The sequence below is a fragment of the Crotalus tigris genome, unplaced genomic scaffold (genome assembly GCF_016545835.1).
Source record: "Crotalus tigris isolate CLP2741 ecotype Arizona unplaced genomic scaffold, ASM1654583v1 scf7180000018299.754606, whole genome shotgun sequence".
NCBI lineage: Eukaryota > Metazoa > Chordata > Lepidosauria > Squamata > Viperidae > Crotalus > Crotalus tigris.
The window spans coordinates 660,070-683,091 of NW_024096930.1; the positions used below are offsets into that span (position 1 = coordinate 660,070).

General features: G+C 39.8%; 1 protein-coding gene across 4 annotated transcripts in view; it reads right to left on the bottom strand.

Annotated features, from left to right (window-relative positions):
• Nucleotides 1–21,753, bottom strand: part of BTBD19 (BTB domain containing 19) — a 53,189-nt gene extending 31,436 nt beyond the window's left edge. For all 4 annotated transcript variants that reach the window (XR_005557470.1, XM_039349622.1, XM_039349624.1 and 1 more), the window contains exons 1-3: nucleotides 21,471–21,753; nucleotides 13,988–14,195; nucleotides 11,298–11,351 (exon numbers count right to left, since the gene is read on the bottom strand). Coding sequence is in view for 3 of the 4 variants with exons in the window: in XM_039349622.1 (XP_039205556.1) it covers nucleotides 11,298–11,351; nucleotides 13,988–14,195; nucleotides 21,471–21,562 (354 nt within the window). In the remaining variant the exon portion in view is untranslated. The remainder of the gene's footprint in view (nucleotides 1–11,297; nucleotides 11,352–13,987; nucleotides 14,196–21,470) is intronic.
• Between the last annotated feature and the right edge of the window lie 1,269 nt (nucleotides 21,754–23,022).

The following is a 23,022-nucleotide window of genomic DNA, read 5'->3' on the forward strand; positions in this document are numbered from 1 at the left end:
ACAGTATGCAAGGCAGTAGAGAAAGATCTTTGTCAAAACATTTGCACATCTGCAAGGGTTTGGCTCTCACACCAGGGATTACTTCCACTCTTGTCTGATCCACCAGAGGTTGTTAGCAACCCTGTCCCACTCACTCAAAGTCAAACTCAGATGTTGCTGGGAGACCCTGGGAGAGGGTGAGGGGGAAATGGAAGCAGCATGCATTCTCACCAATTCCCAGCAGATTGAATTGTAAATCTGTCAAGTCTAGTGTTAGAAATCAAAGGGCAAGAGGAAACCGGCCACCTCCTCAGAAAATTCACTGATACTAGTTTCCTTGTTCCCTTGGGAGAATCTCAGTCCCAGTCTAATTCAGTTCCATCTTTTAAAGACATTTTCTCCATAAAGCAAGAGAGCTGACTACTGACTGGATGTTCTGTGACCGTATGCTTGTTGTTCTAAGGTCTCTAAAGGACAATAGCATTGATAGTGTAACTAATGCTTTTCCCTGTCCAATTCTTAGAAGAGCTGTAGGAGCAAATACACTACAGGGATAAGAGATTTGATATGATATCCTGTTGCACAGTTCACTGAATGTATTATCTTAGGCTCCCTACATTGGCAGATAAACTAACGGACCCAGTATTGTATACCCCTTTGTAGAAACAGAATAATATTTCTAAGCCCATCATATGAGGTAGTATATTCCCACCCTTAGCATTCTTTGGTTACAGGTAACAGCTCCCATCATCTCCAGCCAGCATGGTATTGGCCAACAAAATTTATAAGAGCTGTAGCCTAATGCATTGGTTGTACCATGCCTTAGGCTACAATTGCCCTATAGATTTGTACTTTTTTTCCAGATGGCCCTGGGAAACGGAACATGATTTCAAATTAGCTGCCAAGTACTTTTTGCCTAATAAATTATAACATATTAATGTGATTGATAATTGATTAATGCTTCAGTGCTGGCTCTTCTGATTTATTTAATTTTTGATATTTTATTTAACTGGCTTGTCTTCTTTCTGTTGAAGAGCAATTGACGTTCTTTGATTACATTACAAACCTGTTTTTCATGTCTTTTCCAAAGCATTCAGCAATGCTCATCAGCTGTTGGTATCATGCTACCCCCCCCCCATTTTTATTAAACTGGTAGTAAAAGAAATCAATGTGTCCTCAATTTGTTCTTGTTACATTTAGAAACACTTTGTTGTCTTGCCAAAGTATATTCACTTATCTTCAGATAAGGGCTCGCTTACGTTTGCAGTTACAAAATGCTGAATCTATACAAAATGAGATAGAGTTGAGGCTTCTGGGAAATTTCAGTCCCTCTGGAATTAAACAGACTGTGCAAACATTTCAGCTCTTGTTTATTTAACTCTGGGGGTTAAACAGGAGAGGTTGAATTAGAAAGAAGTAATAAAGCTGTAGTGTAGTAGTTGCTACCTGGTATCTATAAAGACATTTTTAAAATATTTATTAGTGAAACAAACAGAATTTTAAGAAACAACATTTTTGAAAAGTATACATATGGGATATCCTGGAACTAGAGTGGGCCACTTATGGGCACATTTACAATTAGAGAATAATTTATATTTATATTTTTAGCATAAAAAATATTTAAAGTGCTCACTTTATCAGATACAAGGAGTAGCTAAAATGATATAGGATTTAATTTGATACAATTGACGAACATGCCAGACTTTGCATAAAAGAATTAATAGGCCCAAGTTTGACATCAGAACAAAGACAAAATAATAACAAAGCATTTTAATCTCCCCAGATGCTCCATTACAGATCTCAGAGCAGCTACTATGGAACAAAAAAACTTCATCAATAATGTTATGTCCTGAGCCTGTGAAGGCAGGCTCGGGGCATTGCAACGGTCCCGGACAGGTGCAAGCTGCCTGGGACCAGACTGGCTGTCGCCAGCACTCGCGCGCATGCGCAGAGTGCAAGTGCGCCAAATGTTGCAGTTTGGCCTGGGGATCGCCTATAAAAGGGGCAGGGAGACTTGGGCGTTGTCGGCGTCTTGTAACCAGTATGCTGAAGAGAAATAAAGAGGTTCCTGAGAACTACAACTGCTTCTCGCGTCATTGCCATTTCGCTGAGGACTTAATACTGGCGACGAAGGTGGGATGCCTTACAACGGCTGCAGACAAGTTGTAAGCTTACCCTAGAGTCCTGAGCAGTAGGAAACGGCGTTAAACTCAGCAGCTGCCCGCCAATTCAGCAAACATCGGGGGTAAGCTGGCTGATAGACCCTTCCTGTTCTACAAAAATGGCAAAAGTTGGAAGACTTTCAGAATTCGACATCTCGCATCCAGAAAGATGGGAGTCCTACATAGCCAGGGTAGAAAACTATCTTAAAGTCAATCAAGTAAGAGAAGATAGTCTAAAAGCCGCCACCCTGCTGTGCGTTTGCGGTCAAGACGCATTCGAGATCGCTGAAAACATAGCAGCACCTGCACCTCTAGAATCTGTTAACTACACAGATCTCAAAAAACTACTAAAGGAACACTTCCAGCCCAAGTTGTCCGTCATCGCTTGGCGCCACACCTTTGAACAGAGGGATCAGCGGCCTGGAGAATCAGCCAAAGAGTACATTGCTGCGCTGAGAAAAGCCGCTAAACACTGCGAGTTCAAAGATCTAGAAGAACGGCTGAGAGACAGATTTGTATGCGGACTGAGACATAGAGAATGGCAGCAGAGACTTTTCGCTAAAGAAGACTTATCATTCCAAGATGCCTTGAGAGAGGTTACTGCAGAAGAGGCAGAAGAGTGTGTGTTAAGGGGGAGGCCACCCTTACATGCAGTACAAGGATTTTGAAGGTCCATTAGATGTAATAGTAGTAGGGGGTGAGCGAACGAGTCTCATAGGACTCGATTGGTTTGAGGCCTTGGGAATACACGTCACAGGGCTCAATAGTTTGCAAACAGTAGATCTACAGGAAGTCTGCAAAGAATTTGCAGATGTTTTCAGCCCACAGCTGGGCACGTACAAAGGACCCCCTGTGTCATTAAAACTAGACCCCACTGTCACCCCTATTAGAATTAAAGCAAGAAGGGTTCCTTTTGCTTTGAAAGGTAAAATTGACACCGAATTGGACAAATTGATTCAGCAAGGAGTCTTAGAACCTGTTGACTCCAGTCCTTGGGAGACCCCCATTGTCACGCCTCTTAAGGCAAATGGGGACATTCGCATCTGTGCAGATTACAAATGCACTCTGAATAAGGCATTGCAGCAACATGCCTATCCTGTCCCTGTGGTCAGTCATATTTTGGCCTCCCTCAAGGGGGGGCGTGTTTTTGCAAAGCTTGACCTAGCTCCGGCGTATCAACAGTTGCCTGTTGATGCTGCTGCTGCTGTAGCTCAAACCATTGTGACCCACAGGAGGGCATTCAAGGTAAAGAGGTTACAATTTGGAGTAAATGTTGCTCCTGGAATTTTCCAAAGCATAATGGAAAACACACTACGGGGTATACCAGGGGTTTGCCCCTATTTTGATGATGTCTTAATTGCTGGAGACTCCACACACAACTTAGCTGAGAGACTAAGGGCTGTCCTGCTGAGGTTCAGTGAAACGGGCCTCAAACTCAAGAAGGACAAATGTAAAATTGGGGTGCCTTCTACAGATTTTCTGGGATTCAAAATTGATGCTACTGGGATTCACCCTGCTGAGTCCAAATTAAAAGCTATTATGCATGCTCCTAGGCCAAAGTCCAAGGCCGAACTACAGGCCTTCCTGGGCCTTTTGAACTTTTACAACTCCTTCCTTCCAAACAAGGCTAGTGTAGCCAAACCTCTTCATAGGCTCCTGGACAAACAGGCAGTGTGGCAGTGGTCACAAAAACATGAAGCAAGTTTCAATGAAGTTAAGGCCTTACTCACTTCTAACAGTGTGCTTGCACATTTCAATGAATCCCTTCCTGTGTGCATCGCTTGTGATGCTTCTCCTTATGGGCTGGGAGCCGTACTAAGCCACCTCAGACCTGATGGAACCCAGGTTCCTGTTGCATATTATTCCAGGACCTTGTCTTCTGCAGAGCAAAATTATGCTCAAATTGACAGGGTGGCTTTAGCTGTTGTTGCTGGAATCAAAAAATTCCATGATTTCCTATATGGCAGGCATTTCACGGTCTTCACTGACCATAAGCCTTTGTTGGGGCTGTTTACCACACATAAACAAACCCCCCAAATCATCTCCCCCAGAATGCTGAGATGGTCTATCTTTCTGTCTGCCTATGATTTTTCCTTAATTCACAAACCTGGGAAAGAAATGGGCCATGCTGATGGCCTCAGTAGAGGCTGAGCCTGCACCAACAATCAATATCCTCTCAATTCAAGCCTTGCCTGAGTCCCCTTTAGATGCCAGGGATGTGGCTGCTGAATCAGCCACAGATCTCACACTTTCTCGTGTCCTATCTTGTGTTTTATCTGGATGGCCAGAGAGCTGTCCAGGCACTGAGTTTCAGAGTTTCTGGTCCAAAAGGAATGAGTTATCCACTTTCCAGGGTTGTCTGCTTTGGGGGAGCAGAGTTGTCATTCCTACCTCAATGAGGACTAGGGTCTTAGGTTCCCTCCACGAGGGTCATCCTGGCATTGTACGTATGAAGGTGCTTGCGCGCAGCCATTTGTGGTGGCCTGGGGTAGACAGAGACATTGAAGCTAAGGTGCATGCATGCCACCTTTGTCAACGCTCATGCCCTGAAATGCCCCAAGCTCCTGTACATAGATGGGAGGAAACACAGTCTCCATGTTCTAGGGTGCACATTGACTACGCTGGGCCCTTTCATGGTCAATTCTTCTTGGTCTTGGTTGATAGCTATTCAAAATGGCTTGAGGTTGTACCTGTCTCTTCCACCACCACTGCAAAGACTATTCAAGTACTGAGGGGAATTTTTGCTGCACACGGGCTTCCTGATGTCCTCATATCTGACAATGGCCCTCAATTCACTTCTTCCAAATTCCAAGCTTTCTTACAGGCCAACATGATTCGTCATGCCACCTCTGCGCCCTTCCACCCGTCCACCAACAGTATGGCTGAACGCATGGTTCGCATCACCAAGGATGCTTTGAAGAAACTAACCTATGGAGACTGGCATCACAGGTTGGCTGACTTCCTCCTTTCTTATCACACTACACCTTCCACTTCTACCAGGAGGAGCCCAGCTGAACTTCGTTGGGGGCGCAAACTGACTACCAAGCTTGACCGGTTGCACCCGGACAGACTACCTTCTACAATCACACACCCCAGGGCACCTAGACAACTGCTAGTGGGTGCCCCGGTTTGGACTCGTAACTACGGGCCTGGTCATTTATGGGTCCCTGCCACTGTGTCCAGGGTCACAGGTCCTTTGTCCTACGAGGTTTCCCTGGACGACGGTCGTGTCCTGAGACGACACATCGATCAGCTACGCACAAGACAGGACCTTCCCACTGAGACTCCTGTTTTTTTTCCAGGGGGGGAGGGGGACCCCTATGGGCAAAGGGAAGGGTGTGAGCTGCAGCCTATCATTAACGAGGGAACCACAGACAGCTCATTCCAAAATTCCGCGAGTGCTCCAAATAGGAATTCATGGAGTCCAACTAGAATTCAGGCACCAGTGCCTAGTCCAGCCACGGAGTCACCCCGAGGGCATAATCACTACACACCAGCATCATTCAGTACTCCAGTCAGGGAGGATATTCGGGAGCATCCAAACAACCCACACCCTGCAAGAGAGCTGGCACACAGGGAGGTGGTCGAGGAACCGAATCCCGATTACAACACCTCTGGCATCACTCAGGGGACAACTGAGTTTTGGGACAGTACTGAAACCCTAGTAAGCCCAGTTACAGAACGGGAACATGAGGGAAGACAGCCTCTTGATAGGTCTAAGACAGACCTGGGAGGTTCTACAGAGTTGCCCAACAGTGGCAGTCACTTAGGAGGGCCAGAGAGCCTGCAACCAGGCAGGACAACCAGGTCAAACAGAGAAAGAAGCCCTGGCCTGACGAGCCCGGTGGGCAAGCAAGCAGGCCAGGCATTGGAGCACAGTCCTTGGGAATCACCAGGGCCAAGCAAGGGGAACAATCATACAGCACCCCTCAGTCAAGGGGTACTTGGAGGGTACCCAGAAATCAGGAGGTCACAGAGAGTTAAAAGATCTCCTAAGTATTTGGAAGATTTTGTAACCCTACTGGCAAAACAGAGTTAACAGAGAGTATTCCTGTACATGTAGGAAAAGAATGGAACACTGGGGAACAATAGAAGCAAAAGAGATAACTGGTACGAAAGCTAGTTTGGGTATCACACTCGTATTGGGTTGTATATTATTATTTGTATGATTATAGTCTTAGCCGGGGGGAAGGGGTGTTATGTCCTGAGCCTGTGAAGGCAGGCTCGGGGCATTGCAACGGTCCCGGGCAGGTGCAAGCTGCCCGGGACCAGACTGGCTGTCGCCAGCACTTGCGCACATGCGCAGAGTGCAAGCGCGCCAAATGTTGCAGTTTGGCCCGGAGATCGCCTATAAAAGGGGCAGGGAGACTTGGGCGTTGTCGGCGTCTTGTAACCAGTATGCTGAACAGAAATAAAGAGGTTCCTGAGAACTACAACTACTTCTTGCGTCATTGCCATTTCGCTGAGGACTTAACAAATAATATTTAGCAAGAGACTGCCAAACTTCCTATACATCAAATGGTTTAGGTTTTCTCTGAAAATCTCGACAAACACAGTAGGTTTTAACAATTAAATTATAATTGTTAATTGATACGGTATTTGCAATCTGATTTACCAATAACTCGCATGGGCATAACCACACTGTTTTCTTCCTCCTTAACCCCTGTATAATTCTAGTTTAAATTCTACTTCATTTTAGCTATTGCATGCCTGTGCTGAAGTGAGCTGTAGTGTGAGGACTTTTAATAAAATTGGTTTGCCTGAAAAGATGGCACCAGACTCCTTCTGATTTTTGGCTACCACAAACCAACATGGCTCTTCTTCTGCAATCTTTACAATGATCTAATTCTAGTTTTGTCTCTCCTCATTATAGATACTATTATTCCATTTTTTTCTGTTCCCTCATAATTTTTAATATTTGCATTACAATATTATATTGGGTAAAATCTTCAAGTCCATACCATCATATTTTCTAAATCTTTTTTTCTTTTGTTTAATCTCCAAGAATTCCCACATTCTAGACTCAATACTTCCTCCTAATTGCCAGGGTCATGACATTAATTCCTTTTTATTTGCCTTTGTGAGCTACCTTCTGTTGAATATATGTGCTCATCAAAATGTAGTTTCCCGCTACTCCCACATTCTAAAATACTTGTATCAATTGGGAAACTCCTGATAGTCACATAAGGCTATTCTTGGATCATCAAGCTAGCAAGGAAATGACAGATTATGACAACTCCCCAGTGAACAGTGCCTAGGCTTTTAAGCTTTCGGAAAGCAGATGGATAAGTTTATGTCCCTAGCCAGCTGTCACTTCTCCTTTGTTTATTTCCATGATTTTCCTTCTATTCTCTTCCTAAGAAAGTCCCTCCAAAAGTCACTAATTCATGTTAATAGTCAAGACCTAGTGCTCTCTCATCCAGCTTTCCCATCCTTTTGTGAGTCTTTGTTGCTGTGTTATTTCTGGGAACATATGTTTACTCCTATTCAGAGGACAGAGAAATTCTGAATAATCTCACGCTGTTACAGATTTGAGAAAATATGTCTATCTATACACATATATATATGCAAGAAAATCAACTAACAATTAGCACTGCCAGTTAAAGTACCATCTTTAGATGCATTCTTACATGTATATATTCTTATTAATAAATGGCATTTTTCTCAAGCCTATTGTATATTGTTACTTGTAATAACAAAAATGCAAGGGAATAGAAAAAGCTCAGAATGCTTTATGTTTCCCCAGAAACCTCCAAGAGAGTTAGTTACAACACTAAGATATAAAAAGGCATACGTAATACGTTGCTCTAATATTTCTTAAATATAAAAAGGGGAAATATATCATTTATGTATATAAAAAGAGAGCTAACAGTTTAGAGTTCCATAATGCCATCTCTAAGTGCAATATGCCGGCCACAGGACGTAACTAATTTGAGCAAGTAGAGTAACTCCAAGGTATATTTTACAATTCAATGTCAAGCCCTTCAGAAACCCATGGATTCGCATTCACAAAATCGTTTTTGCTTCTTTTCTGGTGGTTCTTGTTTATTGAAAAGAGGATGGACAATATAACTGTACAATCAATCAAATACATATACTCTCAGGTTCACTTTAATAGCTTATATATTTCTAAGCATCCTAGATACTAGCTACCAATGTCCAGAACAGAAAACATAGAGAAAAACGGGTAAGGGGTACTTGGGTCTTGACCTCAGAGTTCTTGCAAATGAAATTAATTCCTTTCACCGGCATAAGAATTTGCATAATTCCATCTTATCTCCTAGAACTGGACAGGGGAAATGGAATGAAGTACCAATGTCTTCAGGTAGCTTGGATTATATGCCACAATAGTTGAAAAATACTTTTAATATTGCAATAATTATCTGGAGTTGTTTGCTTAGTACAAAGGAATATTAATTTTCTCTCACTTTTTGGAAATTAATACTAGTTTCTTTTTTCCCTTCAATAGTAGGTGTATTGCTAGTATACAGTATGTTCATTTTTCACATATCTGTAACTAGATTATACATGCATAAAAATGAATCTATGACTCTAGTTATTCGGATGCATCTACTTTGTTCCCTTAGCAGAACAAAACAGTTAAACATAACATTAAAAAGGCACAATCTCACTATCATCCAATTTAAAATCACAATTAAACAGCTTCAGTAATTGAATGGTCCATATGATTTAAAACAAGCATTAAAAATCACGTTAAATGATTATTATATCTTACTGCTTAAAAATAATGCCTAAAGCAGGTTAACAAAGGCCCATAAGAAAGAAACATTTTAAATATCTTTTAAAAATCTGACAGATCAAACACAAGGTATAGAACTAGTGGAAGCTGATTCCATAGGACTGGCACCGGATGAGAAAAAGCTCTCAACCATAATGAGATTAGTAATATAAAAAAGACTGTTTCCTCTGGTTAGGCAATTGGGTAAAGTGAGAACAAGCACTATTTCACTGTATAACACCCAGTGAGTTAACGCAACAAATTAAAACTGGTACTATTTGTGAATACCCAGCCAGATTTGGCAAAAAAAAGAGAGAGCTTCCATTTCTGCTGTGCAATAGCAACCTACCCAGTATCATTATATACAGCATAATTTTTTTCTTCTGAAGTTGCCCTATACAGGGAAAAAAAAAAAAGACCGTATCTTTTTCCGAAGGTTAAAATAAGAAATAAGAACACTCAATGTTTGTAACCATATCCCACTGACTTTTATTTGGTCTACTGAATGGAAAAGAACCAAACACGGAATACAGTAAAATATTCAAAGCAAATTATAACAACTATTATGAAGGAGAATGATCAGAGTCTGAGAAAAGACCAGCACTAGAGCTTCTTTCAGATTACTCCTATAAAAGTAAATATTAAATGCTAGTTTAATAGGAGGAAAAATTCCAATAGGGTGGAAGTGGAAGATCAAAGAGATGGCTAACTCATATGGACTATATTTCATCACTACAAATAACTCAGTAAGTTTGTACAAACAAAATAATCAAAATTCCACAATGTTATAATTGGAATTGTGTAAACATAGGAAAGAAAAAATCCAGGAAACTGGCTAAATGTAGCTAAGGGTTTAAAGAAAAAAAGCTCTAGAACTAAATACTTGGAGGGAGAATATGGATTTTGTCCAAAACAGAAGCAAACCAAATGGGGAGACACAAAGCCTTCACATAATAGGAATTATCCAAATTAGATTTGTCTAAATAGGACAGATGTTAATGATGTCATCAGAACAGGGTTCTACAATGTCAGCAGTTCCTGTGCTAAATAGCACCTGCCGTGCCAAAGCTCCATGATGCCATCAATAATGTGACAGTTGCTGCTGTTTTTATACAACTGATGCAAATCTGAAAGGAGCCAATATATGCTGCTCCCTCCAAGTCACCTGCAGTTAATGTGTGTGTGTGTCTCTGTGTGTGTGCACATATACAGAGAATTATCAGTTTCCAAAGTAGAATTTCTATTTTTTCTAATTTAGATTATAGGATTTCCCTAATGCTGTTCCCACAGCAATTCCCTGGGTTCTTTGATATCGGTGACAATATATTGTCAACACACAAAGCTTCAATTAATTATTAAAGTCAGAGGTACTGTGAGTTTTAACAAATAGTATGTAAATTCCAATTAATGAAAAATCAACCTATAATGAAGACCCAGCTTAAACTCCACCATTAAATCTTACATTTCTGCCTAATAGACCATAGCTATGACAATTTTTCAACAAAACCTTCCTCTATATGCAGGCCTTACTTGGCTTCCGCTTACTTGGAGGCCTTTCCCCACTGCTGAGTATCCCCCCATCCTTTTAACTGGCAGAAAAGGATAATAACAGCGTGAAATTCCCACTGCCATGTCGAGCTTAGATTGCCTCTGTTTCATCACTGCAATCATCTGGCCTCCCTGAGATAACCAGTGACAAAGCCTGTCTTTGAATGATTTGAGAGCACTCTTGGAAGGTGCTAGAAAAAGGGGCTCATCCATTGTGCTAAAGATGACTTAAGGCTGCTCCACTCAGTCCTCAGTAACAAATCTGAGCTGATATAACTCAATCAGGAGGGGGGGGGGGAAATGTTCCCAGGACAGATTTTTGCCAAGATTGAGTTCAAGTGGGAAAAAGCTCTTATTTAATTAAACCACCTTGCTTTCCTAGTGGTAGAAACTGCTGTGATTATTTTCTTTCTGCCATTTACTTACAAAACTATCATAATTTACTTAATATTTTCTTAGGCTTTTAGGAAGAAGATAGCGGGATGGCACACCTTGGTAACAGACAAAACTGAGGGAGAAAAGTAGCAGGACAGAACATTTTGATTATGGGCTGAATCAAGATGTGGTTCTGTCCTGCCAATATCCATACTGTACTTACAAGATTTTCATAGCGAGGAATGGTAGAAAATCCTACCATTATATTAGTTCTGCATAGGCAGGGATCTCAAGAATTTAGGTTAAATGACCTGTAATCCAGTCTAGAATAGCAAAATGTCTAAAGTAGTATAAGGATTCAAACCTTACAGTATTTTAATCAAATAAGCCAGTATCTACTGCTTACAATATATACCACTAACTACATGGCACATACTTCCATAGATTATAAAATCCTAGATCAGGATTAATAAACTATAGTGCGAGATCCTTACCTTTCTGAGGTCATTCAACCCATACTCAATGGAGGAAGTCAAAACCTCAAGGGCCTGTAAATAAAATGAATAAGGCAAATATTTTGTAATAAGCCACATCCTTTATGTTGTCAAAGATGAAAAATTGTACCTAAATTTTTTATTTTCTAACTTTCCAGCAGTATAAAAAATTTCTATGTGATTTCATCATGCTTTGAGCCTTTTCAGTGTTTATTTTGACCTTCTCAGAAATGCTGTATATTGTTAATAGAATCACAAATTATTCAGACTGATATCTTCAGCATTGTTGGGAGACACTATCTCTGCCAACTATGCATTCTTTCTAACTATATGATCATTTTTTAAAGGAAGGGAAAGAAACCTGCAACTTTCATCATTCCTCAGCAATCAATATGCGGGCTTGATGGAAGCTGTAGCTCAGCAAAATATAATGAGACACAAATTGCCCATCTTTATTTTAAGATAACATCTGCAGATTTTAATTTACATATTCTTTCAGCTCTTCTAGTGAACAGAAAAAAATGGTAGATGAAGCAGATTTAATGATACATTCTATTTTCTGATTTGTGAAAGAATACTTGAATTTCTAGGGCCTTGATGATTTCAGAAATGCATACTAATGACTTTGCATTCCGTAATTCTGGACAATTCACTCTGAAGATTCTTGTAGATATTAAAAACCAAGGGAAGCAAATTGTAGATTAAAAAAAACTCTATAAGGGTAATTGGTATACATTGAAATAATCAACTTGATACTACTTCTGCCACATATGTGGGAAAATGTACCTTTTTGTTTCCAATAAGTGAAACTAATCACTACTAACAAAAACAGAAAGAGAGATCCAGGATAATTAATAGGATGACATATGCTCCACACATATGTAGAAACAATATGATAAAGGTAATATCTGCCCCCAAACCCAACATCAATTCCATATGGATGGTTATCTTCATCCAAATAGGATCTTCTATTGCAGAAAAGTCCTTCATACAAGTGGGCTTCGCAGATGACACAGCTGATAGTGGGAAAGATAAAGTTGCTGTATTTCTGAAATTACACAGTACAAATGAAGAGACTAAACGCTAATAAAAAAAGTGACAGCTCAATAGGAAATTTCAGATTGACTGGGATCACAATGTCTAATTCTCTGTCTCCAAGAGACTTTCCCTCCATGCTAGTAAAGGAAAAGACAGCCTTACATGCTGAGTGTAGTTTTGAAACACATTATTCAAAAATCATTTTATTGCTTTCTTATATCAGAACTGTGCCAGTGATTTTAGGGTGGCTGCCAACAATGTTAAATTAGCAAAAAAGCTAAGCAACAAGACTTATTATCTGGAAGCTCTTCAGAGTAGTTGCTTAAGCCAGCATTCCTGCACAAACATCCTTCTTCCTTCGCATCTTCAACCAGCTTCTCTATACTACAGGGGTGATAGGATTTTAGAACTCAAGATTCTGCAGTTCAACACTCCATGGAAAAGATTTGCTTCAAATATTAAGAATTGTTAATATGAATGAAATTCAATGCTCCTATCTTTCACATATCACTATCACAAAGGCTGCATCCAGGACTGAGTCTTCATTCACATTACGTCATTGGGGGGGGAGGGTTTGTTGTTGTCACTGGAACTGCAGCACAGATTGTGCACAGTGTGTTCCTGCTTTTTTTTTAAATCACACTTGTATACAAATTTTTAAAAATACAAATTGTGGACAGATTGTGATAGTTGCCATACACGTGACAGAATTTTCTTTTTTTGGGGAGAAACAGCCAATAAGAAAAGATAAGTAGTTGTGAGGTGATAAATTTGTATTTTGAAAGTCTAGAGCTGAAAAATATAACCACGTAGAAATAAAAGCAAGCATAAAACCAAATAGAAAAACGCTGAGCACGCAGATATGTAAAATGGCAAATCAGGGGAGTATAAGTGCATAATTTCCTTTAGGAGAAAAAAAATAAGAGATATAAAACTTGGCTGATGACTAAAATGAGAAAATATTCTCTGCATGTTCAAAGAAAATATGGTAATGAACTTTCTCGAGCATAATTCAAAAGCAGACTAAAGATGTCCCCCCAAATGGAGACGAAACGATTGCAGCCAAATCACCAAGCTCGGAGATCAAACCAACAGCCCAACTACCAACCCAAACTACTAATATTCAAACACATCTCAACGGTAAAAAATCATATATGTTGCACATTACAAGTGCTATTTGGACACATCTAGAATCTTAGTGTCAGTTCTGTCGATTAAAAAAGTCTATTGATCATTCACCCACCAGGATATCTAACTGATTTTTTCCAGGCCACTAATTCACCATGGCCCAAATTATCATCTTCACATTAATTTTTCATTATCATGTGTCTAATGCACACTTCATTGTCCTACTGGAAATATCTAAAGGTGGTTCTTGGTAAAAAAAAAAATATTTAAAAAGACAATAAAAACAGCAACTTCATAGTTAGAAAAGACTACCTAATATGAACAGATTTCCAATTTGCAGAATCAATCAAAATCAGGAAAAGAGAGAAAAAAACAAATGCTTTTATGTGTCACTAAAAAGCTTACAGAATTTCAAAATTCATCTATTTCATCTTACAAACTAATTAAAAATACCGCTGACTAATTTTAATTATTCTTCCATCCATTTCTGTGGAAGCCCAGCCAGTAGTATAAGTTATACTTACCGTAAGATTGTTGAGAGTGACACCATTGGTGTACAGATACTCAATGACTGTAAGGAACACTTCTGGCTGTATGTGATTCAACATCAGCGGGACTTGTGTCTCATGGGGCTGGCTTAGCATTGCATGGAGAACTTGGCAGCGGGTGGAGAGTAGACAACGATGGGCAAAGACTTTCTGCTTCTCTTTGCCAACCAGAAAAGTTACATCACTATAGGAAGAGAGGCAACATAGATCTCAGTATAACAGAGTTTAACTAGCTGAGATGGCTCAGCTTCTTAGCCTGTTCTCTCTCTCTCATCTTTCTTTACATGCCTCCTTTTGAGAGTCAACATGCAGAATTCAGATGACCTTTGGTAAAGCAAGTGAAACCAAGGACTGAACTAATTGAGAGCACATTGACACAAAGATGTATTTAAATGCAGTTCTAGATTTCTCTGATCCTGTAACATCAACAGTGTTTGACTGCTGAACCTTGTTCATTTATGTAATTATTTAACACTTTGGTCTTTCTCTCTCTCTTTTTTTTAATGATGAAGCTTTTGGCAGTTTTAATCTATTTCCCCATTTGCAGGGATTTCCCCATTCCATATTCTGGTCTTCAGGACTTTCAAGGAGAAAAGTGGCTTGACATTTTTTCAACACCTATTATAAACTATTAGTTATGTGGGGTTTTTGAGAAATTAGAACTGGGGTCCCCAATGCCCAGTCCGTGTACCAGTACTGGGTTGCGGCATGCCAGCAACCAGTCTGCACAAACAAGCAAAGCCCCATCTATAGGATGCAGGCAGCACCCAAAACCAAGCACCCTCCGGTCCATGGCAAAACCTCTCTCCATGGAACCGGTCCCTAGTGCCCAAAAGGTTGGGGACCTCTGCATTAGAAAAATCTCTTGGAAACTATGATGCCTTGGGCATGTAGGAGGACAGCAGTCCCCCCCCGAGAAATAAATATCTTCCATTGATAATAATAATAATAAAGTTGGAAGGGACCTTGGAGGTCATCGAGTCCAACCCCCTGCTCAGGCAGAAAACCCTACACCATTTCGGACAAATGACTATCCAATCTCTTCTTAAAAACTTCCAGTGTTGGAGCATTCACCACTTCTGGAGGCAGGTTGCTCCACTGGTTAATTGTTCTAACTGTCATGAAATTTCTTCTTAGTTCTAAGTTGCTTCTCTCCTTGATTAGTTTCCATCCGTTGCTTCTTGTCCTGCCTTCAGGTGCTTTGGAGAATAGCTTGACTCCCTCTTCTTTATGGCAGCCCCTGAAATATTGCATTTGGGGAATATTAAAAAAGTAGAATATATTTCCCCAAAGGAATAATAGAAAATCTTAGGCAGAAACCACCACCCCCCAAGCAGAAACCAGGTCTGTAGAAATACAGATCTGTTTACTTTTTGGATGGCATGCCTATCTAATTTTTAATAAAAAGGTTGATAGGGTTTTTAAATCTCATATTATAAGGATCTCTTTACTTCGGGTTTGGAGGAAATATTATAGAAGTGATTTTAAAATTCCACTATGGACCATACCGGGGCATGCGATAGAAAAGATAAGGAGAGGAGTTAAGATGGATAGCGTTTCTTATGTACAATTACTTAGATGGGATGGTAGAAACTGGCAATTAAAATCTTTGGAAGATTTAATACAAGAAAATATTATTTACTCATGGTTTCATTATAGACAAATAGTGGAGAGGTGGAAGATAGATCGTAATGTGGGTTTGCTTAGAGAAGATGAGAATTTATTAAAACAAATAAAAGATCAAAGACGAACCCATATTAAGAGAATCTATGGGGTGTTAGTAGAATTGGATTCAGAAGCAGAATTAGTTAAAGAATGTATGGTCAAATGGGCACAAAATTTTGATGAACCGGTTTTATTAGATACCTGGGAAATTATTTGGGTGAGGAATGTTAAATTTACACAAGCCCAAAACTTAAGGGAAAATTTTTATAAAATGTTTTATAGATGGCACCTTGATCCACAAAAAATGTCTCGTATGTATCCTGACTTACAGCCTAAATGTTGGAGATGTGGATGTTTGGATGCTACTTATTATCATATCTGGTGGTCATGTAAAAATATAAAAGCTTTTTGGATTAAGATATGGTGGAATATCCAAAGAATTTTTAGAAGAACGGTAAAATTTACCCCACAATTGTTTTTGTTAGGTATTATTTCTGATTGTGATACTAAAGAGACTATATTGATGTTAAATTTAATTACAGCGGCAAGGTTGTCAGTAGGGCAATGTTGGAAGAAGGAATCTTTGCCTACCTTGCAAGAGTGGTTTTTTAAAGTTTCTTATTTGGCGGAAATGGCAAAGATTTCGGCTTTCTTGAAAGACCAATCGCAAGAGAAGTATTTTATGGTATGGAAAAAATGGATAGACTTTATACAATATAAGTTGGATATAAAAAAATATTATTTAGCTTTTCAATAACTTATATTTAAAATTTAAGATATTTTATAGACTTTATAGACTTTTCTTTTTTTTCTTTTTCTTTTTTCTTTTTCTTTTCTTTTTCTTTCTTCCTATTTTCTTCTATTTCCTTGTATTTTTGTCTTTTTATACATATATTATTGTTAACTATTTTACAACTTGTTTAATTAATGTATTTAGATTTGTTTATGGTTTATATCTGTTTTAAGACTTTTTGAAAATTTTTTAATTAAGCCTGTATTCAGCTCTGGGAAGGTCGGGGGAGGGTATGGGAGGGTTGGGGGGGCTCGGGGAAGGGAATTGTATTGTTCTGTAAAATCTAAAAACTTTCAATAAAAAAAAAGAAAAAAAAGAAATACAGATCTGATAATCCTATTCAGAAAGGTTAGAGCTAGGAAGCTAGAAGCTGATGAAATTAGAAAGACAAAGACCCCTAAAATCTACATACCCCACCCAAACTCTAAAAGACATGACCTTTAGGACATAATAGAATTAACCCATCACTCCCAGCAACATGTGGTCAGCTTTCCCAGAGCCATACTTCTGTTTGGCTCTGCTCTTCAAAAAACTACAACCTTTTCTAAAGTAGTCTCCATTTTGTTTATTCCGGGTTTGGACTAGAAGAAAGATAGATAGAAAGATAGTAAACTAAGAAAAGCCAATTTGATGTAATGGTGAAAATGCTGGCCTAGAAACCGGGAGATTGTGAGTTCTAGTCCTGTTTTAGGCATGAAAGCCAGCTGGGTGACTTCGGGCAGTCACTCTTTTTCAGCCCAATTTACCTCATAAGGTTGTTGTTGTGGGGAAAAGACAAGGAAGAAGTATTATGTATATTCACTGTCTTAAGTTAAAATATTAAAGATTAGATTAAAAAATCTAAATAATAAATAAAGTAATTTTGTATCAGTTATTTCAGCTGGGGGTAAAAGTATAAGAAAACAGAATCACAGCAATCAATAACTGGCTACATGGATGGTGTTGCAAGAAGGGTTTACATTATAAAACCTGAGGAGAAAATGTTTGCCAGATGCTTTATCGCTCTCATCAAGGCACTAAACTAAAATAAAAGATGGAGATTGGCAAAAACCAAAAACTGAATATCCAATCAAAGATTGGGATCAAAAAAACAGAATACAATGGGAGAAACATGAGGCCAGAAGAAGGACCCCAAATTTTATAGGATAATAATTCAACAGGGAGAAATAGACAATTTATCTTCTCTCAGGAAGATAGTTATAATGTGACAGATATCATTGAAACTTGGTGGGATGATACTCATGATTGGTACATAGTATTGAAAGGCTAGACTGTACACAATAGGAGGAGATGCAACAGAAGGAACGGAGTGTTCACTGAATACAAGGCAGGGGGGAATCTAGAAATTAAAAAATCAGAATATGTAACACCTTGTTGAAAGTGGGGATTTATTGAAAAAATAAAATGTGAGAAAAAAAACAAAAGTAATATCATAGAGCAGAAGTCCCCAACCCCCAGTCCATGGACCGGTACCGCAGTATGCCAGCAACCGATCTGCACAGACAAACCCCATCTGTGGGATGCAAGCAGCATACAAAACCACGCACCCACCTGTCCGCAGAAAAACTTCTCTCCACGGAACGAATCCCTGGTGCCCAAAAGGTTGGGGACCTCTGCCATAGAGGGAGTTTGTTATAGACTGCCTGGGCAATCAAATAAATAAATATAAATAAAATGCCTCACTTTCAAAGAGACATGCATCAGTGATAATGAGGGATTCTATTTTTTTATTTTATTTTTACATCTTCTGAGAATCTATCTCTGCCAAGAGTCAAAATTCCAAGAAATTCTTCTTCCCTTTTGTTGACAACTTCATTGTTAACAGGTAGAAGAACAAGTGAATCTAGTATTCTCGACCTAATCCTTACCAGCAATGAGGAATTGGTTAAAATTGAAAAAATGATCATATTATACTTGAATTTAGAGATTAAACAATTTAACTCAAGAAGGAACAAATTTCCTATTCTGCATCAGATAACAAAACTCATTGAATAGTCATGCTGCCTTCAACAAAAAGTAGCAAGAGAATACTAAATAATGAATAACTATAAAATAAGATTAGAACACATTGCAAACAGAAAAAATAAAAATGAGGCAATAACCTCACTACTGTAATTTAATGAGTAGAGCCTCAGGTACTTTCTGCTTTCCAAGCAGTGCTGCAGATCAGGCAGTTATACATTTTAGGATCATTAGATTCAAATGATCTGTTGCACCAGAAACAGTATCAATTATCATTATATCAGCGGTTCTCAACCTATGGGTCGCGACCCCATTTGGGGTCGAACGACCATTTTGTGGGGGTCGCCAAACAACGTGATCCGCCATTTTCCCCCCTCAGGGGGCGGCGCCGCGCATGCGTGGCGCGTCCGTGTGGCCAGAGGTCACCGTATAAAAAGGTTGAGAACCGCTGCATTATATAGTACCACTGAAGAGCAGACACATACAATCTGAGTATTGTCACAACAGCACCATTTGGAATATAGTCAGAAAACATGGATCAAGATAGCTCAAAAAAGCAAGACAAAATATTTTCATTATGGAAAAGGTAGAAGGGATCATTCAATATATGGTCTATCTAGCATTAACAGTTGGTTCTCATCAATGTTAATCATTATTCTCTTGAATGCTTTAAATAGATTGAATATCTTGAAAAGAACTGCCTTCTTAAAACTTTTACTAGATCACAGTTTAGGCCTTTGATCTTCCCACAGATTGGTATTTCATTCTTCTGTTGGCTGACCCTGTTGTATTCACTGTGAAACAGAGAAACAGGAAATTCAGCTATGTAACTTTTAACCTAAATCTAGGTCTAGTTATAAGCCTCTTAGCTTATAGAGACAATTGGCTGTCTATACCGTTAAGAGTTATGATATGACTTTAATTCCAAATCTAACAACAAACACACAATATAATAACAATCACACAACGATATTACCAATATGCAATATATTGCAAAATAATCTCAAAAGTACTGGAATCAATAGTTTTGTGTCCATAACATATAATTTATTTTTTTTCTTTGAATTTTGTATCAGTCAAAATCAAATTACATTATAGCATAGTCAATGCTACAGTACACTAAACACAATAAATACACTACTCGATTTGCCTCATCATGAATTACTGAGTAAACTATAACCATAGTAGCTAGATTTACAGTATACAATACAGTGTATTTTCTTTATTCTAAGTGACAGGCTTGTTCACCCCGATTGCTGAAAAAGCCTGCTACTTAGAATAAGGCATATAAATGATCTCTGGATACTAACATTGTAATTCAAATTCCCATTTAGGAAAAATGTATTAGTTGGTTTTGTCAAAACCCGATATTATAATTATAGATGTCTGTTTCCAGCAGCAATTACATCAAAATGCCAACATGTGCATCATCAAAATGCCACTCTTTTACACTTGTACCACAAGTACCTAAGAAATTGAGTCTGTCACATCAGAAAGCACATTTTGCCACTTGCTCTTTTCCTACAGACACTTGTGGTTATAGACATTTTTTTCCTGTCAAGAACAAGTGCTGTGAATAGATTAAAAGAGGTATTTACACATTTAACATACTGTAGTTTAATTGACTTGAAATAATTATCTAGGACAAAGTAGTAGCAATGATACTTGAGAGCTACTAACTCTCATATTTTAGGCTGTCAATGAACAATAAATTCATGTAACTGTGCATCGAATCATTCATGCTGAACTGTTGCAACATGCTCTACATGGGGCTACCTTTGAAGAGGATTCAGAAGCTACTGTTGGTGCAGAATGCAGCTATGTGGATTGTTTTTGGGGCCCCTAGAATGACCCATGTTGTTACATGAGTGCACTGGTTGCCAGTTTGCTTGGGGGGGGGGTCCAATTCAAGGTGTTTGTTATTACTTAAAAGCCCTTAATTGCATGGGTCTGTGTTACTTGAGGAACCATTTTACCCCAATGGGATGGGCTTGCCTGACCTATGCTGGCAAAAGGGACATGCTGGAGACCCCATCAGTCAAGGAATTCCACTAGTGGGTTGGGAAAAGAGCCTTTTCTACCATGGTTCCCACACTTTGGAACACTGCACCCCTTGAGGTGAGATCTGCACTTCTTGGCCTTCCATAGGGGCCTTAAAAACCTGGCTCTGACAACTGGCCTGGGCCCCCGATGGAAACTTGTCATACTTGAGTGATTAATGGACTAAAGAAGTTTTCACCTTCATCCCATTTTAATTTTGCTCCCATCCTTGCTACCTTTGTTAATTTTAATGTGGATATTTATGATCTTAATATTTTAATGTTTTATCTTGTTGTGTTTACTCTGTTGTAAACCACTTAGAGTCACCTCTAGGCAAGATGTATGGCCTATAAATGTAATAAATAAAAATTAAAATTTCAGGTTTCACAATGCATATCTGTAAAGAGATACTTTCATCCTCATTTCTCACAACAGTCTTTAAAACAGCTGATCCAAATCTTTTGGCATCTACAGGACAACTCTTTCAAAACAATCATGTGACTCACTCTTTCCCTTCCATGCTTACAACTAGAAAGATTATAAAATCAATGCTATTTTGAAAAAAGGAGGGCTTCCATTTCTTGCAAAGAGTCGTTTCTTTTTACTAAAGAAGCAGGGCCCAAAGGAAAGAAGACCACACGCACTATATGTGCAACAAGCAACCATTTGCCTTTGTATGCAATTTTACTGCAAACCCAGAATTTCTTTATAAACTGAAGCCACGTAGGCCGGAAAGAAACTCTCTTGTCAAATCAGAGACATAGTTGTGATCTGGAGAGATTCAAAGAACCAAGCACATTCATTGCGGTGCAAAGTCAGGGAAATTGTTTAAAACCACACAAAAGTCGTCTTGTTTCTTTGTGATAACGTATTAACTTTTCCAACAAGCCTAATGGAACGGGCTTGCCTTCCTTCCCGGTCACATGCTCATCCCTGCCCGTTCTTCGGGCTGATTCCCACGGCAGGCAGGCAGGCAGGCAGATTGGCTGGCACGCTTACCTGAACTGGGGGTTGTTGATGAGAGTCTTGAGGGAGGCAGCAAAAGCAGATGGATCCCCCAGCAGACGAACCGAGCCAGAGGCGGCGGCCATAGGTCCGCCCTGGCAGGGAAGGGCAGCCAAACACTAGCTTTGTGCGAGTTTCCTTGGTTTTGGTTTATTGGTTGCAATCGCGATAATACTGAGAATCGACACGGCTGGCTGGAGCCTCAGCGGCAAGGCAGGAATGCAGAGAAAGGCCAAAGAAGCGTAAAGCAACACTTCTGTTGCCGGGCAACAGGCAGCTGCCAAGGCCCTAATATCCAGCTGTTGTGGGAGGGACCACAAAAATATAGAAGGAAAAGGCTGTTGCAAAAACTGGGAAGGAATCCCAAGAGCAGGCTCAGAGAAATCATTCAAACCAGGGGTAAGGATTGTTGTAAAGAAAACAAATAGGCTCTTCTCCTTACCTGGGGAAATTGCATGTATGGGCTTTGTGCTCAGAACCAGCTCAATGTTTGGAAAAAGTTCGTGCTTGGAACTGAGGTATCATCTAACTGCCAACTATTCTTTCAACAAAATTAAAACAATACGTCTCTGCATGGAATGGGATGGAATTCCTGCGAAGGAATTTCATATTGTTTCCAGATTAGATTAGATTAGATTAGATTAGATTAGATTAGATTAGATGCCATCAAGTCAATGTTGACTCTTAGTGACCACATAGATACATGTTCTCCATGATGATCTGACCTTAGCCTGGGCCTTCAGCTTTTTCAACTATGCATTCATTGCCATTGTAACTGCTTGCTCCTGGTTATTCTCCTCTTCCCTTCTAACTTTTCCAGCATTAGAACATTCTCCAAAAAAATTAGGGCTTTGCATAATGTATGCAAAGTAGGATAATTTAAATCTGGTCATCTGTACCTCAAATAAGAATTCTGGCTTTTATTGGTTGTTTACATGGCTGTTCACAATATTCTCAAGAATCTTCTCCAACACCAAAGGGCAGACATGTCAAACAAAAGGCCTGGGGGCCGGATGCGGCCCACGAAGTGGTTTCATGTGGCCCGCGAAGCCATCCTGGAAATAGTGAGGGAACGGCCCCCGCTGCCTTGGCCCTGGCCCAGGCTGGCCGGGAGCCAATGTACAATTTTGTGGTGGGCATCGATGCTGAAATGCATTCAATCTCAGCTCTACAAGGCCGTCTAGAAACAGCGAGGAACCAGTCCCTGCTGTGTTGGCCCCACCCCCTGGGTGCATGCTGAGGAGGTGTCACCCTTTGTGAGGAATGAAGAAATGGACCATGCCTTGGCGCTTGCCCCAGTCCCACCCCCTTCTACCAGAGAGCCTTAGATCTGTCCCACTCCTGCCCAGGCCCCCACAAGCACCCTTGACGCGAACAATGTAGAGTTGGCCACGCCTGCCCAGTATGCCATACCCATTCCAACCACGCCCACACAGTAGGCTACACCCACCTTGGCCACACCCACCTGCCCCCCCCCGAGGGCAACCGCAATGCTGATGCGGCCCTCAATGAAATTGAGTTTGACACCCCTGCCAGAGGGGCACAT